At 46.0% G+C, this 17,030-nt stretch overlaps 1 protein-coding gene, 2 non-coding genes and 2 pseudogenes across 3 annotated transcripts; all 5 read right to left on the minus strand.

Moving 5' to 3' along the window:
* Positions 1–596: 596 nt before the first annotated feature.
* On the minus strand, positions 597–715 carry LOC123095401 (small nucleolar RNA snoR104). The gene has a single exon (XR_006446248.1). It is a non-coding gene; the product is annotated as a small nucleolar RNA snoR104 (small nucleolar RNA).
* Positions 716–1,865: 1,150 nt separating this feature from the next.
* On the minus strand, positions 1,866–1,977 carry LOC123095406 (uncharacterized; annotated as a pseudogene).
* A 1,761-nt stretch (positions 1,978–3,738) lies between these two features.
* On the minus strand, positions 3,739–3,856 carry LOC123095399 (small nucleolar RNA snoR104). Its single transcript, XR_006446247.1, has one exon. It is a non-coding gene; the product is annotated as a small nucleolar RNA snoR104 (small nucleolar RNA).
* Positions 3,857–4,183: 327 nt separating this feature from the next.
* LOC123095397 (uncharacterized) lies at positions 4,184–4,295 on the minus strand (annotated as a pseudogene).
* A 7,372-nt stretch (positions 4,296–11,667) lies between these two features.
* On the minus strand, positions 11,668–15,860 carry LOC123094298 (antimicrobial peptides-like). The gene is made up of 2 exons (XM_044516339.1): positions 15,036–15,860; positions 11,668–11,924 (listed from the first exon to the last, which is right to left on the minus strand). Exon 1 carries the CDS (start codon positions 15,676–15,678, stop codon positions 15,094–15,096), a length of 585 nt encoding a protein of 194 aa, XP_044372274.1. The 5' UTR covers positions 15,679–15,860; the 3' UTR covers positions 11,668–11,924; positions 15,036–15,093.
* Positions 15,861–17,030: the final 1,170 nt, after the last annotated feature.

Genomic DNA, 17,030 nt, shown 5'->3' on the forward strand with positions numbered 1-17,030 from the left:
AGTTAGCCAAGAACACATGCAGTGTTTCATAAAAAACTGCACAAATGGTTATCCTCAGCACACAACAAAAAAGGTGGTATATGTTTCAGATTCTAACTCAAGGATTGCATACAAATGTATAATGTATCATAAAAAGGGCACTCAAGTTTGATGCTTATTGTCAGTTGAATCCAAGGAAATCATGTTACAGTTTACATCATCATAGTTCATCATTCTTGCAGTGACAATTTCAGCAGTTGAGAAAGTGATAAAGTGATCCAGTAAGTAGTAATCAATTCAAAACCGAATGCCTGAAAGTGAAGAATTTTTAGTATGAAGCAGTTAAGTCACTTATATGCTAGTACAAAGTGGACACACAGGATAAGATTTTTAGGAGTTCATGGAAGACTAGTTGTGTTGGCCCCAGTGTCCCACTTTCAGCCTTTTCTTCCTAAAGCTTTTATTCAAGACTTGCAGCAAACCATTTAAACAAGTCAACATACTCCAAGCACTTGAACCCCAAGGAGAAAAACTGAAAGTGCTACTCCAACTAGACATAAATGAGGGTTATTAAACCAGGCAAACATCTTTGAAAGGAACATCAAAACAAATTCAGCATGGATGTTTTCTCATTTGAGACTTGTAGAACTTCCTAACGATGCCACACGCAGGAAATGAAATTTTAACTTTAAGAATATTGTATTAGGTAGACATGTTGTCCTTTGAATGCCATCATTATATTCTTCCGTGGCATATAAAGTTAGGTGTGGACATGGGTTTCATTGTTCTGGAAGAAGCATTCAGCACAGACCCCTGTAAGGTTCTGAAGATGAGCAAGAACGACTCGTTCTTCCTTAACATAGGAGGGCATTAGAGGGAGCAGGGTAGAGAGGAACGAAAATGAGCTTACCTATGCTGGAGTTGGTTCTGTCCACCAGAGGCGAAGGGAAAGCCGAGCCGCATGTCGGGGAAGAGCAGCAGGGGCGCGGTCGGCGACCCGGTGCGACTATCGTTCGCCATCTCCGCCTCCGTCTGGCTGCTACGCGCCTCTCATGGATAACCATGTAGGCTAGTTAAGCTGATCTGCGTAAGCCAGGACATAGGAAATCAAATTTAGGCAACACATGCTATGTTTCAGAAAACTGCAGAAATTGTTGTCCTTAGTACATAAAAAACTAGGTGTTATATGTTTCAGATTCTAACTCTAGGATTGCGTACAAATGTATAATGTATATCACACAAAGGGCACTCAAGTTTGATGCTTATCGTCAGGTGAATCCAGGGATAGCATGTTACAGTATACATCATCATAGTTCATCATTCTTGCAGTGACAATTTCAGGAGTGAGAAAGTGAAAAGGTGATCCAATAAATAGTAATCAATTCAATACGCTATTGGCTAAAAGTGAAGAATTATTAGTTAGCACACTATATAGACACACAGTATAACATTTTGAAGAATCCGTAACAGACTAGCTGGTTGGTCCCAGTGTCCCACTTTCAGCCTTTTTTTTCCTAAAGCTTTTATTCAAGACTTAAAGCAAACCATTTAAACAAGTAGACATACTCCAAGCACAAAGTTGGGACGTGGGAGTGGCCAAAGAGCTGGAAATTTCTTTAATCAATAAGTATTTTGCTTCTACAGAAATCAATAAAAATACAAAACTTCCACCTATATATTCAATACAAGAAGGCCCTCGATTAACGCTAAGGCATATTGCACTGGCATATCCAGGGTTGAATTCCAGACTAAACTGAGAAACCCTTGAGTTCAAAATGAATAAGCAAAGAATTTTCATGCACAAGAAAACAGACAAGGAATGTTCACTTCAGGAAACCATAAATGGAAGATTAAGCAAATCCACTTGTGTTGTAACAAACACTAACGAAGTTGTCTTATCATTTGAGACTTCCAGCACTTGCTTACAGTACCACAAGCAGGCAATGAAAATTTTACTCTAGGAACACTACCGGGTAGGCATCTTATCATTTTCTTCCATACAATAAACAATTGGGCATGTGGACAGGGCAGGATGCAACTTGCTTCTTCAGAGGATAAACTTTTCATGCACATTACAAACAGTATCAGGTAAATTTATTCCTTTATTATGTACTTAAAGCTGAATAACATTTTATTCCCTTACAACTAACGCCATTTAATCAAAGGAAAACTTTCAGATCCACAAATAAGTAGTGAAAGCACATATGTTAGGCAGGGTTGGTAAAGACAGTTGAAAATCAAAGGTTGTTCATCTCCAGCCTCAGAAGTTCGTCGACGTAAATTAAAGCACATACATAGCAGATTTAACTGGAATCAAAATCACAAGGCAACTCTCTCTCTCTCTCTCTCTCTCTCTCTCTCACACACACACAAACACAACCCTGAAATTCATTTTTGCTAAAAGAGGAGAAAAGAGAGGGAAGACAGCAAGTGAGACTCACCATTGCAGTTGAAGTACGAGATGGACTCGCTGGTGCGGGGCGTGCACCACACGTCAGTCTGTCTCATCCTACCTGACCTGCATGAGGAAGAAAACCGCACAACATCAGGGAAAGGGGAGATGAGCAAATCGAATGGAATCAAACCAAGCGCAAGCGGACAGTGCAACTCAGAGAGAGACAGGTACCTCTCAGTGGCCAGGTGGGAATGGACTACAACAGCAATCCCCATCTGCGGTGTCTTGTACGGCACCGGATGGAAGAGCGCACAGCCCCATCTAGAGCTCACTGCCAATCTAACTTGATTTTTATAATATCTTTCTTTTTTGGGGGAAAAAGATAGACCTACTGCGCAAATGAATCTTAATCATTCACTGTCCTCTTGAATAAGATTCAAGAATGAATCTGACTTATTTGGTAAATGAAACAAAATTACTGTTTAACATGCATATATCGTACAGGTCATGCCATTTGTCCAAACAATGAGGAAAGGTCCATCTTTTAACTGCCACCAACGAAATTACCTATCTCTAGAAATCTATGGTCCAGTTGGTTACCATTGCAACTCTAGCTAGGAAATATATATTGCACATCCACCAACAACAGGAACACCAGCACAAACAAAATGGAGATTACAAACACCTAAACAAGGCCCTTCTTGGTCCATGATGTAATTCAACAATTGAGGAAGTGACAAAGTGATCCAGTAAATAGTAAGAAGCAGGAATGATACCACAAGCAGGAAATCAAAGCTTTACTTTAGGAATATTGTATCAGGTAGACATGTTGTCCTTGAATGCCACCATTCTCTTCTGACGTGGCATATAAAGTTAGGTTTGGCCAAAGTGTTGGAAATTGCTCTAATCGAGAAGTATTTTTCTTCAACAAATTTTTAATAAAGATACAAAAAAGGCATTCAAGTTTGATGCTTATCGTCAGTTGAATCCAAGGAAAGCATGTTACAGTTTACATCATCCTAGTTCATCATTCTTGCAGTGACAAAGTGATCTAGTAAATAGTAATCAATCCAAAACTTTATGGCTGAAAGTGAAGAATTTTTAGAATGCAGCAGTTAAGTTACTGATATGTTAGATATAACATTTTTAAGAGTCCATAACATACTAGTTGGTTGGTCCCAGTGTCATACTTTCAGCCTTTTCTTCCTAAAGCTTTTATTCTAGACTTAAAGTGAACCAAACAAGTAGACATACTCCAAGCAGTGGACCGTAAGGAGAAAAACTGAAAGTGCTACTCCTAGATGTAAACGAGAGTTACTAAACTATACAAACATCTTTGGAAGGAACATCATAACAACTTGAGCATGTATGTTTTCTCATCTCAGACTTGCAGAACTTCGTAACGACACCACAAGCAGGAAATGAAAGTATCACTTTAGGAAGATTGTATCAGGTAGACATGATGTCCTTTGAATTCCACCATTTTCTTCTTCCGTGGCATATAAATTTAGGTGTGGCCAAAGTGCTGGAAATTGCTCTAGTCGAGAACTATTTTGCTTCTACGAAATTGTAATAAAGATATGAAAACTCCCACCAATATATTCAACACTAAAAGGGCTTAACTAAAGCTAAAGCATGTTGCATTGACCTATTCAGGGCTGATTCCAGATTGAACTATGGAACCCCTTGAGATCACAATGAGTAAGCAAGAACTATCCTACGCAAGAAAACCAACAAAGAATGTTTTCCTGAAGAAACTATAACTTGGAGGTTGAACTAAATCCACCTATGTGGTCACAAGCACTGATGAAAGTCGTCTTATCATCTGAGGCTTGCAGAACTTGCTAACAATGCCACAAGCAGGAAATGGCAATTTTACTCTAGGAAGACTATCAGGTAGGCATCTTATCTTTCTCTTCCATGTAATAAACAGTTGGGCATGAGCACAAGGGAGGATGCAACTTGCTTCTTCAAAGGATAAAATTTCCAGGCACATTACGAACACTATCAGGTAAATGAATTCCTTTATATACTTTATATGCTAGTCAATGCATTCTATTCCGTCACAACGAATTCCATTTCATCAAAGGAAAACTTTTAGATCCACGAATAACCAGTGTAAGCAGATAACTTTGGCAGGTTTAGTAAAGATAGAAGACAAACAACGGTTGTTCATATAAAGCATCAGAAATTACACGATTCAACTCGATGGCGTAAATTAAAGCACATACATAGCAGACCTCTCTCTCTCTCTCTCTCTCTCTCTCTCTCTTCATACACACACACACACAAAAACTGCAGCACGGATTTGCCAAGGTCAATGATGACCGGCTTCGCCCTCTGAAATAGGCACGTACAGTACATATTCACAATGCCATATGTTTACATCCAGCCACAGCGCGCAAAAAACGGAGTTCATCTACAAAAGGCCTACTCCTTAACATTATATCACACAGACTGAACTACTTACTACTAGCACAACCATGAATCTCTAGATATAGAAGTAAAACTTTGTTGATTCATGACATCCACAGAAGACAAAGAAAGGCTAACATCCTTAGAAGTTACAAACAGCAGGGAACATTTTGTAGCTCTGCGTCTCCCTCCGTCTCTCTTACTCACACACACACAGCAGAGCAGACTGAAAACTCAAATGCATTTTTGCTCTCGGATGGAGAGAAAAGAGAGGGAGGACCACAAGAGAGACTCACCATCACAATTGAAGTAGGAGATGGACTCGCTGGTGCGGCGTGCGCACCACACGTCAGTCTGTCTCCTCCTACCTGACCTGCATGAGGAAGAAAATCGCACAACATCAGGGAAAGGGGAGATGAGCAAATCGAATGGAATCAAACCAAGCGCAAGCGGATAGTGCAGCTAAGAGAGGAGAAAGGTATCTCACAGTGGCCAGGTGGGAATGGACTACAAGAGCAATCCCCATCTGCGGTGTCTTGTACAGGACCAGAGAGATGAGCATACGGACCCATCTAGAGCTCACTGCCAATCTAACTTGAGTTTTCTACTATCTTCTTCTTTGGGGGAATAAGATAGACCTGCTGTCCAAATGAATCTTAGTCATTCACTGTCCTCTTGAATAAGCTTGAAAATGAAATCTGAATTATTTGATAAATGAAACAAAAATACTGATTAACATGCATATATCTACAGGTCATGTCATTTGTCCAAACGATGTTGAAAGGTCCATTTTTTAACTGCCACCAATGAAATTACCTATCTTTATAAGTCGATGATCCAGTTGGTTACCACTACAACTCTAGCTAGGAAATACATACTGCTCATCCACCAACAGGAAGACCAGCACATGGTGCACATCCACCTACAGGAAGACCCGCACATGGTGCACATCCACCTACAGAAAGGACGAGAACATTACCTGAACGCTGGCTGTTGTTTGGCATGGTTGCCCCCTCGCCTTGTTGCACCTCTCCGTGCCGTCGTGCTCCAGATCATGCGCGCTGCAGTACTCTTGCACATCGGCGGGTCTCGCGGGCCACAGCCTTGCAGCCTCGCTGACTTGCACCTGACTTATTTGGCAAATGAAACAAAATTACGAAATAGCACGCATATATATCTACAGGTCATGTCGATTGTCTAAACGATGAGGAAAGGTCCAGTCTTTTTACTGCCACCAACTAACCAACGAGATTAGCCATCTCTATAAATCTCTGCACCAGTTGGTTACCACAGGAAATATATGGTTTGCAGGAAGCCGTGAACAGGGTACATGAAGTGGAGCGAGAAGATTACCATGAACGCGGTGTTGTTTGGCGTGGTCACCGCTTCGCCTTGCTGCTCCCTCGTGTGCGCCTTGCTGCACCCGCGTGTGCTCCTGCACATCCGCGTCCTCGGGGGTCGCAGCCTTGCGCCGCCGCACCTGTGCACTATAGTCTGCTGCGTGCCTTCTTAGAGAAGATGAGACATCAGAGAGAGAGAGAGAGAGAGAGAAGATGCATACCCGTCCCTTGTCGAGGTCTTGAAGGAGAGGGATCCCGAGCTCGGTCGCCATGGCCGCAGACTAGGGTTTCGGGCGCGGGGAGCGAGAGACGGAGACTCGTGGAGGTTGGACCCGGCGGGTGGCTAGGAGGGGTGGAAGGAGGAGGACGCGTTAGCGGTGGTTGCCGCGGCCTGTGGATCTAGGGCTTCCCTCCGAGAAAGAAGAGAGGGGGGAGAGGAGAAGGTTGGGGGCGCCAGCGGCGCGGTGCAGGGCAGTGGCGGAGGCGGGAGGTCGCCGGTGGGGTGGGGAGAGGAGCTCGGCGGCGGCGGCAGCGGATTGAATCGAGGGGAGATGAGGCGAGGAGGAAGACAGAAGAGAAGGAAGCGGCGGATTGGGTTTGGATTTGGGCCAAAGAGATTATTTTTGGTTGGTTGGTTGGTTGTGTTGGATACTTTTTCACATTCATCTTTTGAACCAAATCTTTCAGAGAGGGTGGGAGAATTCCCACACTTTCGCTTGATTGAACCAAATATTCATGAAAGCGCGGGAGCGGTCCAATATCTCGGTGCCAAAAGATGGAAGCGGCGAGGTGGGTTGGGTTTGGCGCTAGTTATCCATCCAACGATGCCAAGTGGCCTCACTTTATTGGTCACTCTTGACCTCCCACGGATTGATCATCCCTCTCCATCAGATCCCAACTTTCCTACTAGATTCGACGGTGGATACCTCGGATCACGTGGATCATGCTCCCTGCTCTCAGTAAAACCCGACGACCGGCTCTCACATGAATTTCTTCTTCATTTATTGTTGTAAATCTGGAAAAAAAATCTAGAAAACAAGTTTGATATAAATGTATGGAACTAAAATATGTTGAATTTTTTTACCATAGCCACTATTATTTTTTCATCATGTGGGACCCACACTTGTGCTTCAATGTAGCACCAGGATCTTCATGATAGAGAGTCTCTCATTTTGTCATTTTCATTTACTAGTGGGAATTTTTCATTATAGAACTTGGCTTGTATATTCCAATGATGGGCTTCCTCAAAATGCCCTAGGTCTTCATGAGCAAGCGAGTTGGATGCACACCCACTTAGTTTCTTTTGTTGAGCTTTCATATACTTATAGCTCTAGTGCATCCGTTGCATGGCAATCCCTACTCACTCACATTGATATCTATTGATGGGCATCTCCATAGCCCGTTGATACGCCTAGTTGATGTGAGACTATCTTCCCTCCTTTTGTCTTCTCCACAACCACCATTCTATTCCACATATAGTGCTATATCCATGGCTCACACTCATGTATTGCGTGAAGATTGAAAAAGTTTTGAAAATGTTAAAGTATGAAACAATTGCTTGGCTTGTCATCGGGGTTGTGCATGATTTAAATACTTTGTGTGGGGAAGATGGAGCATAGCCAGACTATATGATTTTGTAGGGATAACTTTCTTTGGCCATGTTATTTTGAGAAGACATGATTGCTCTGCAAGTGATAAGGCTTCTCTACATGCCATGCATTCAAGAATCGCTATGTCCTGCATCCCTTCAATCACCAATGCTGAGCTTCCCAGGTAATTTCCCCGTTCATCGCGACAGACAGCCACCGCCGCCCCTCTTCCATAGCGTTTAGATACCCCCGCGTCGACATGGATTTTGACGAATCCTGTCGGCGGTGCCATTGGCCTTACACTGCCTGTTGCTGCTGTCCTGGGTGCTGCTGCTCTCGGTGTTGCATGTTATTGCTCTTTGACTATCTCCAGCTCAACTAGATAGCGATTAATGAATGCGTGGGTCGCGTGGGGGCTCTAGAAAATGCCTTCGTGAATTGCCTTTCTCCCCGCTATCCACGTTGCCCACAGTGTTACCGCCAGTTTCACAAAAGCCTCATGCGATAATGATCGTATTAATGAAAACAACCACTGTTTAGCGCTCAGCTCGCTTGATTCCATCAACTGGTCCGCTAACTCCTCATCCGCCAGTGCCCGGACGCACCTGGACATAGAGCAGTCCAGAAGAGAGTGCCTCCAAGAATCATGTGCACCACACAATCCGCACGAACTTGAAGTTGCCATGTTTCGATGTTCCCTGACATCCTCCGTGGGTAATGAGTGCCTCGCAAGTCGCCATAGGAACATCCTTATTTTCCCCGGGACGCTGACATGCCATATGGACTTCCACGAACTCTTTTCTTGCTGCATATTTGAAGCTCCTGCTGTCCCTTCGAGCCATGCTTCTCTTCTTTGCTTTGTTGCTATTAACATCTTATACGCGGAACGTACTGAGAAGGCGCCATTCTTTTCAAAATTCCAGCACCAACAGTCTGGAAGATTCATAGTGCATAGCGGGATGCTAAGAACATGAGGTATATCTATGGGCAAAAGAACTTCTCTGATCCGTTAATATTCCAGCACGCCACCGTAGCGTCTATTAATTCAGAAACATTTTCTGGGGGGTTTGCAACTCTGCTTCCATAAGGTCTCAGGAATTCATCTCCTGGGATCCAATTATCATTCCAAATATTAGTGCTTGCACCATTGCCAATCCTTCTAATTAGACCTTGTTTCAATATATCTCTTCCTTCGACTATTGCCCTCCAGATTTGGCTCGGGTGGCTGTCGATGTTGGCTTCTAGTATTGTTGTATTTGGGAAGTAAACTCCTTTCAAGATTCGGGAGCTCAGAGCGTCTGGATTTTGCAGAATCCGCCATGCCTGCCTAGCAAGCAAGGCTAGGTTAAAAAGCTTGAAGTCCTTAAACCCTAATCCTCCCATATCTTTGGGTTGCGTCATATCCTTCCAGGATACCTCTGCAATGGACCAATTTCCCCCTCAACTCTAATACTGGATCAATCAGCCCCTCAAATCTGTAAAACCGGATCAATTCTCCCCTAAGGTGGTTTCAGACTTGATTTGGAGTGGTTTTCACCCATACCATGCATTTCTCTGGATTGACCGTGCACTTCACTTCATAACAGTTTGGGTGGAGATGACTGCTTCAGTGCGTCGAGCTCGCCTCCGTGGCCGGCATGCTGGCCGCTCGTCGTCTTCTTGGTCTCCACCAGGCTGCCGCTGATGTACTCCCACCCGATACCTACAACGTCGTGCCGCTGCTCAGGTCCAACCGCCCGCAAGGGAACCACTCTGTGTGCCTCGCACCACCCGGACTGGTGCCCCGCTTGGAGGACGTAGGTTTGGGTGGTTGCCTTCAAGACCAACTCGAGTGATTTGAGGCTCATCTATTGGCGGTGGCTCAAAGGGAGAATAAGGTGAGCCACTTGGTGCTCCGCAACTTTGGCTTCCCCACCTATCCAAAGGGTACTAGAACTCCCCAAAGAGTGCGAACTTCTAGATAAAACCTACGTCCTCGACTCACTGGTAGTTTATTGGTTCCCACACCTTTAGTTGCTTTGTGTGTGTTTTTGCTTGCTAATTAATTTTTTTCTTGCATACCTCCTTTCTTGCTTACCATATAGGTTGTTCTAACTGTGGACTGCATTTCTAGAGAGCTTACTTGGTCCGCACCAACCTCCAATTTTGGAAGTTAAGCTAAAATTCGTAATCTCCTATTCACCCCACCCCCTAGTCGACGTCTTGATCCTTTCAATGGGTGGAGACACGTGACCCATGCCAGCGTGATGCATCTTTAGGCTAGCTAGATGCCAGATGGATCCTTAGCAAGCTAGTCGCTAGATCAATCCATAGCAAGCTATTCCCTAGATCAATCTGTAGCAAGCTAGCTGCCACATGCATCCTTAGGCTAGCTAGACGCTCAACACGGCGATGCGAAAGAGGTGAGGAACACGAAAGAGAGATATGGGAGGCGAGAGAGGGGTGGCGGCAATGTGCAAGATGGGAAGCGGGGTAGAGAGAGAGAGACGACCATGAGGCGTGATCCGTGAGAACCTTGTGTTGACCAATCAAAACACAACATCTTTGGCAAGTGTAAACAGAGGACACTCGACAAATAATCATTGGCAGGTGTAAATAGCACGACACCCGACAAACATTTTCCCTTTTCTTATTTCTTTTTTTTTCATTGCTATTTTTTCTAACAGGGGCTCCACACTTGGCACCCCCGGATACAACTCCTTCAACCCAGGAAAATACCAGCAAGAAAAGGAATTATAAATGTGTTTAATGTATTAAATATATTTAAGTGCGCTTAATGGATTAAATATAGCAAATGGAGCAGGAAAAAATGCCAAATTCTGGCATGGAACATCTGATGATGTATGTTGAGCCGGAAAAAGTTTCAACGTCAAACGATAAAGTAACCAGCACTCCGCTTTCAAACCAGACTCATTTCTTCTCAAAATCACGATTCTTCCTTAGAGATGGTTTGGTTTTCTAAGGAGTGTATGTTCCAAATTTTGTGAAGCCTTTTCCAATTTTTACCACAACCTATAGGGATAATATAATTACACCATGTCAAGTTTCATGTTTTCCAGGCTTCGTTCCATTTTCTACATTTAAAAATACAATAAGCTCCATGTTCGTGGTCAAGTCTTGGCACCTTGATGTTTGTGATTCCTTTTATTTTCTTGGATAAGGCTTGAATATGTACTCAAGAACACAAATATGATTTTTCAACCCAATTTTGCCAACCTTTTCACGCACTAGAATTTTCTATCTCTTCTTATGAACTTCCAGCTCAAATTTTAATTATACTGAATGCCTAGATATGCACTACATGGACTGAATGTAGCAAACGGACCCCGAAAATGTCAAATTTTGACATAGAACATTTTATGGTGTATCTTGAGTGTAGAATTTTTTTGAAGGCAAACGATAAAGAAGCAATTGCTTTGCCTTCAACTCTTAGATGTTCCCTTTCAAAAGAGTGATTCCTTCTCGAAGATGTTCCTCCAGTCACTCTACAAAGGGCTTGTTTGCCTAGTGCTCGATAAAAGACACTCGGCAAACACCCAAACTCTCGGCAAAGACATATTTTCCCGTAGTGTGAGACACACATGTGCCAACCTGGGCTTTTGATCTCTGATGGGCTGGGTACAACCACTCTCCTAACCATCTAAGCACATGTTGGTTCTTAAAATGTTGTGCCCTACATAGTCTAGAACTTCAATGTTGACTCATGCATGATTAAGAAAACGTTTCTAAATTAGCACTAGCTATTATCAAGGTCATTATGTATTCTTGCCATGTACAACTAAGTACAGTAGAGTCTGGTGTACAGTAGAGAAGATGCGATCTTAGCTGTTGTTAGACGTGTTGCTACTTTCGCCAAGCATACTTACGTTAGCGAACTTAGCTATCATGTAAAGGAGCTTTCCCCCCAAAATAAAAATCATGTAAAAGAGCTTACTTAGACAAAGCGGTGTAACGGGAAAGATACGTAGATTTTCATTTCTTGGTGCAACACATGCATGCACACATACACGTAAACATACGCATGCAGTTCTTGCTTTTTTGGTGTAAACATAGCCGGAACCGCTATAAGAGCTAGCAGACCAACCTGCTAAGAAGGAAAAGGAACAGAGTTCCATGCAGCTCTCTCCTAGTCCTAGGAGAGCATCGCCAACGACGCCAAGCATGCAGCTACCGCACGCTATTGGTCTTTTATTCTCGCGCCTTTGCCTAGCAAGACATATACGCGGGCGTATGGAAGCGTGCACGTACCCCCGGAGACAGGTACGTACGTACTAGGACTTGCATACACCCTTACGTACCCCCGGCGACAGGTACGTACGTACTAGGCCTCTTTTCGCCGTTCACAAGCCAACTGTTTGTTCGTTCCTGTGCAGTTGTTGCGCGTGTTCGGCCTGTATCGGCGGGGCAACAGCGACGCCGAGTTCAAGTACCTCCACGTCTACAAGCGCATCGACAAGTGCGACAAGTGGTCGGAAGTCCGGCGCACCATCGAGAAGGCCAAGGAGACCTACACGCCTGACGCGCCGTCTCCGGGCGCGTCAGATGGGCGGCCGGACGGCAACAAAGGTGCCAAGAAGGGGAAACACGCCGACGCGGCCACATCTCGCGTGCAGGAGTCCATCTACCACTGCCTCACCGACGCACAGGTCCGGGCCGCCCTTCGTGAAGAGAAGACCGAGGCGCGTTGGTCGGCGTTGATGTCGACCAGCGCCGTCAAGCTCGACCTACTCCGGACCAACGTCACCGCGAAGAAGAGGAACACTGACCTGGCTTTCCTGCTGGGCGGGGCGGACATGCTCCAAAGCACCGACGAGGCGGTCAAGGCGTGGTACAGGGCGCATGTTGGCCTCATCCTGGACCAGCTTCCCTCGGCGACGCCGCCCACGCACACGCCGCCGCCGCCGCCAAGCCCGACCGCTGATGCCGCCGAGACTGCCCGCAGCACATAAGCCACGCCGCCAAGCACAGAGGCCCTGTCAAGCCCGCGCACGCCGACTCCAGCGACGCCAGAGGCCGACCTTGCCGCATGATGCGCGCTTCCGTCCTTTCCTGCTTTTTTGTACGCCGAATATTTCATCCGACCGCCGATCTAGGCCGCTTGATCACCGGATTGTGGCATCTATTTTGGGCACGGGAACGACTATGTTTAAATTTTTCCGTGGCTGGGGGACGGTAGCTAGGGGCGTGACTGGGAGCTAGGCCGGCCCCAGGGGCCGAACTAGTGCCGGCTCGCCCCCAGGCCGCGGTTTTTCTGCGCCCTGGGGGACCGAACGGCTGGAGATGCTCTAAGAAGGCACCACTATCGTCGTCGCAGCCTTGCTGCTTGTGTGATGCATTGGGATTTTCCCCGAAGAGGAAGCGTGAAGCAATATAGTAGCGGATAGTATTTTCCTCAGTAGAGAACCAGTGTTATCGAACCAATAGGAGAATCACGCAAACACCCACCAATAGTATCTACACACACAATAGCAAATACTTGCACCCAACATGGGCAAGTGTGTTGTCAATCCCCTTGTACTTGTTAATTGCAAGGATCAAATCTGGTAATAGGTGATATATAAATTGCAAAGTAAAATAAAAGATAAAAAGTTGCAGAAAGGTATTTTTGGTTTTTGTAATATGATTAAATAGACCCAGGGAATATAGTTTTCACTAGAGGCATATCTCTCATAAAGATGGCATACGGTGGGTAGACAAATTACTGTTAGGCAATTGGTAGAAAAACGCATAGTTATGTCGTTATTCATGGCTTGATCATGTACATAGGCATTACGTCCGTGACGAGTAGACCGGCTCCTGCCTCCGATGATTCCAATTTATGTGATGATTTTGACAAGTATTCTATGCCTAGATGGGGGGCTTTGTGGAATGCAATACAACGTTGAAGCTCAGCTGCAAGAGGACACCGCCGCATGGAAGAAACTTCGAACCCGAGGTGTGGTGTAAAAATAACAAGGTATTGATAGTCTGAGAACTAAAGGGGCTTCTCAGATGCCCGACGTGTGATATCCTCATATGCCTGATGTCTTGTGAACTCTTCGGATACACCCCGACAGTCCTCAAGATCGGAAATGGGAAGAATTATTGAACGAGCTTTCAGAATCGACGACCGAAGACAAAGAACAGTTCGGAAGAACCGAGGAGCGTCATCGCTTGAAGACCGGTTTAGGGGGCTACTGTTGGTCTCCTAGACTAAGGGGTACTCACCACATCGTCGCCCGACCAGGTGGGTTGGGCCGAGGACCCCCATGGCGGTTCATTAATGGGCTTCTTCGGGTAGCCCATGACGTATACAAGGAAATTTGTATAAGACTGGATGCACAAGACGATAACCCTTCTAAATCCTAGGCCTGCGGTGCATTATATAAACCGAGGCTACGCTAGTCAACAGATCATGTGGTATTACAATCTTGTGGTAGATACATGTACTCTATACTACACCCCATATCAATAGTCAAAAACAGCATGTAGGGTATTATCTCTTCGAGGGAGGCTAAACTTGGGTAAAATCTCTATGTCACTTGTTCGCCATGTTACCATCGTGTCAAGACGCCTAACTTAGGACCCCTACCTCAAGATATGCCGAATTTAGCACCAACAACACGCATGCAGCGCCTCCCTGCAAGGCCACACCAGGCCGCCCCCGCAATCTTGCATGCCCAATCCACTGGCACACCACGCTCCAGCAGACAAGCACCTAGCATGCCAGGAGCCAGAGCCACCGCGCGGACCTCCGCTCCACCCATGCATCCTACACGCCTGCACTCCCGGCGCACCATGCGTCCTTGCCCAAGATCAGTTCCCACGTCCCGGACAGGAGGCCTGTGAGACGCCGACGCGCGTGGACCCAAGCCCCTCTTGCGCTGCCTCGCCTCGATGCCCCTGACCGCCCGCGGGAGCGACCAAGGAGCAAGCATACCAAGGAGTTTGGTCAAGTTCGATTTTCATTACGAAAGACAGGGTTCAAACACACTACTACCTCCGTTTCATATTAAGCGTTGATTTAGTATAAAGTTAGCGACACTTAATATAAAACATGAACGGAGGGTGACATGTGTCGTGAGGTCAATGCATTCATGTGGTAGTTTGAGAGGTGTTGAGTGGGACGATAGAGGGGTACTTTACTAAGATAAATCCATATTACAAATGAAGGAAAATCCATAAGATTGCAATTAACGGCCAAAGAACAGCCGGAACCGCTACAAGGAAAAGGAACAGAGTTCCATGCAGCTCTCTCCTAGTCCTAGGAGAGCATCGCCAACGACGCCAAGCATGCAGCTACCGCACGTTATTGGTCTTTTATTCTCGCGCCTTTGCCTAGCAAGACATATACCCTTACATTATTATTATTATTATTAGGTGCGTGACATGACACTCACACCGCCTCGATGATGGCGCCGGCCACCGCTTCCCAGCCGCGGAGGTGCTCGTCGTCGACGATGTTGCTGCCGCGAACGCACTGTCGCACGCACTGTTGGTGCTTGGTCCGATCTTTCCAGCCCTGGCACTTCCTTTGGCAAGACAGTTGGCACTCCCCGGCGACCTCCTCCTCTTGGGCGTGGCGGTGCTCGTCGACGTCGTTGCCGCCGCCCACAGCGAGGCTGAGGCCGCGGCGCATGCACTGTTGCACGCACTGGTCCTTCCTCGTCGGGTCTTGCCAGTGGCTACACTTGTTCTCGCAAGATGCTCTGCTGGGGTGGTGATGCTCCCGGCTGTGGCACTCGTCGACGCACTGCTTTTTCCTCGCCGGAACTTGGTGGTGTTGGCACTTGAGGTCGCACGAGTCGTTCTCCTCCGGATCATCGACGCGCAGACGGGCCTCATCCGCCTCCTCCACCTCCGGGACAGCAGTGGCTACCGCCCCATCGTCCTGCTCCGCGCCTGCTGCCGCCGCCGCAGCCAGCAGCACCCCGGCGAGCAGGAGGAACCACCAAACCCCACCCTTGTGAATGAACCCCATTGCTGCTCACACTAGAGAGTAGAGATGGATGGCAATGGATGGGAGAACTTGAAGGCCAGCGCCGACCTTTATATACACACGAGCGAGATGTCTATTGCATTTGATTTGATTTGAGCCAGGCATCTTCGCGAGAGGACTGCTGTTTATTGCGTGTGCCATGAAGTGAACCATGTGGAGGCCATTGATGCCGGGCAATCACGAGGGACACGAGCAGTACTATACCAGTATACTCTACTAATACCAAGGGATGCGCTGGTGGCTAAGTTTGGACGATAACGCCCTCGCAGACGTGTTCGCCTGCCAAGCAAACACCTGCCACGGACGTAGTGATAATGTTGTACTGGGAGCGCGCGCCCGGCAAGAGATCTCCATCGTCATTTAATAAATACATTATAACTGAGCATTTTTTCAGCCCTCTCAGGTCATCAGTGTTCTCGGCCATTCGATCGTTATTTTGGATTTTTAGCCGTCAGATTAGCTTTGAATCATGCGTACGTTACTATTAAGAAGCGCTAACTGTTCAAAAGAACATCAAAAGGGCAAAGGCAATGATCAGTAAACATGCTGGGTATGATGCGCTGATCAAAGCTCACCAGATAGTATCCGTGGTCTCTAGGCGCTGCTTCGATTTCATGCCAATATAACGTAGCCTTTTTTGCCAACTTTCCCATGCTTGCGAGTGCCGTTTTCATAGCCCTTTTGGTGCTGTCCTGCCCTCTTAGGCGCCGAGCAGCTATCGTATTCTGTATCTGGTTAGAATACGAGCTCATGTATCTGACGGCATAGTACCATCCTCTGTGTGCCTTCTTTATCGTCTTGTTTGCTGCAACCAGCAACCTTACCAGGTGTGTGACCTTATTTTCCAGCCTTTTAACATGGATGTAGTGATAATCCCTAATTTCCTTGCCACATACATCCTCCATAAACCTAATGGCTGCCATAGCAGCACTGTCTTCTGCTTCATCACAGTTCTTTGAGATCACACCAGATATCGAGGTTGGAACAAGCAAACCATCGATCAAGAGCAACGATGAATTGAAAGTAACCGTCACACGAGACTCATTGCCCGGATATGTCTTGTGATGGTAAGTCGCAGGGGGCAACTTGAGAGCTTGCAGCATGAGGGCAAAGATGTGGGAATAAGGAATCAGTATTACATAAAAGTTCTCGATGCTAGATGTTTCTTAAAATGTGAAAATATATATGACCATGGTCGTTTGGCACATACTGCTAAGTGCATACAAGAAAAACTGAATGTTTTTTTCGTCTGGCCATTCCAGCATCGACACAAACGCTCAAATCAATTCAACCTGTTGTTTCTTATCTGCAGGGACTCACGGTCAAACAAGAAA

This window comes from Triticum aestivum, chromosome 4B (assembly GCF_018294505.1).
Source record: "Triticum aestivum cultivar Chinese Spring chromosome 4B, IWGSC CS RefSeq v2.1, whole genome shotgun sequence".
Lineage (NCBI taxonomy): Eukaryota > Viridiplantae > Streptophyta > Magnoliopsida > Poales > Poaceae > Triticum > Triticum aestivum.

Coding starts and splice junctions, on each gene's coding strand:
- LOC123094298 (XM_044516339.1), bottom strand. CDS start 15,678: ATGGGGTTCATTCACAAGGGTGGGGTTTGGTGGTTCCTCCTGCTCGCC.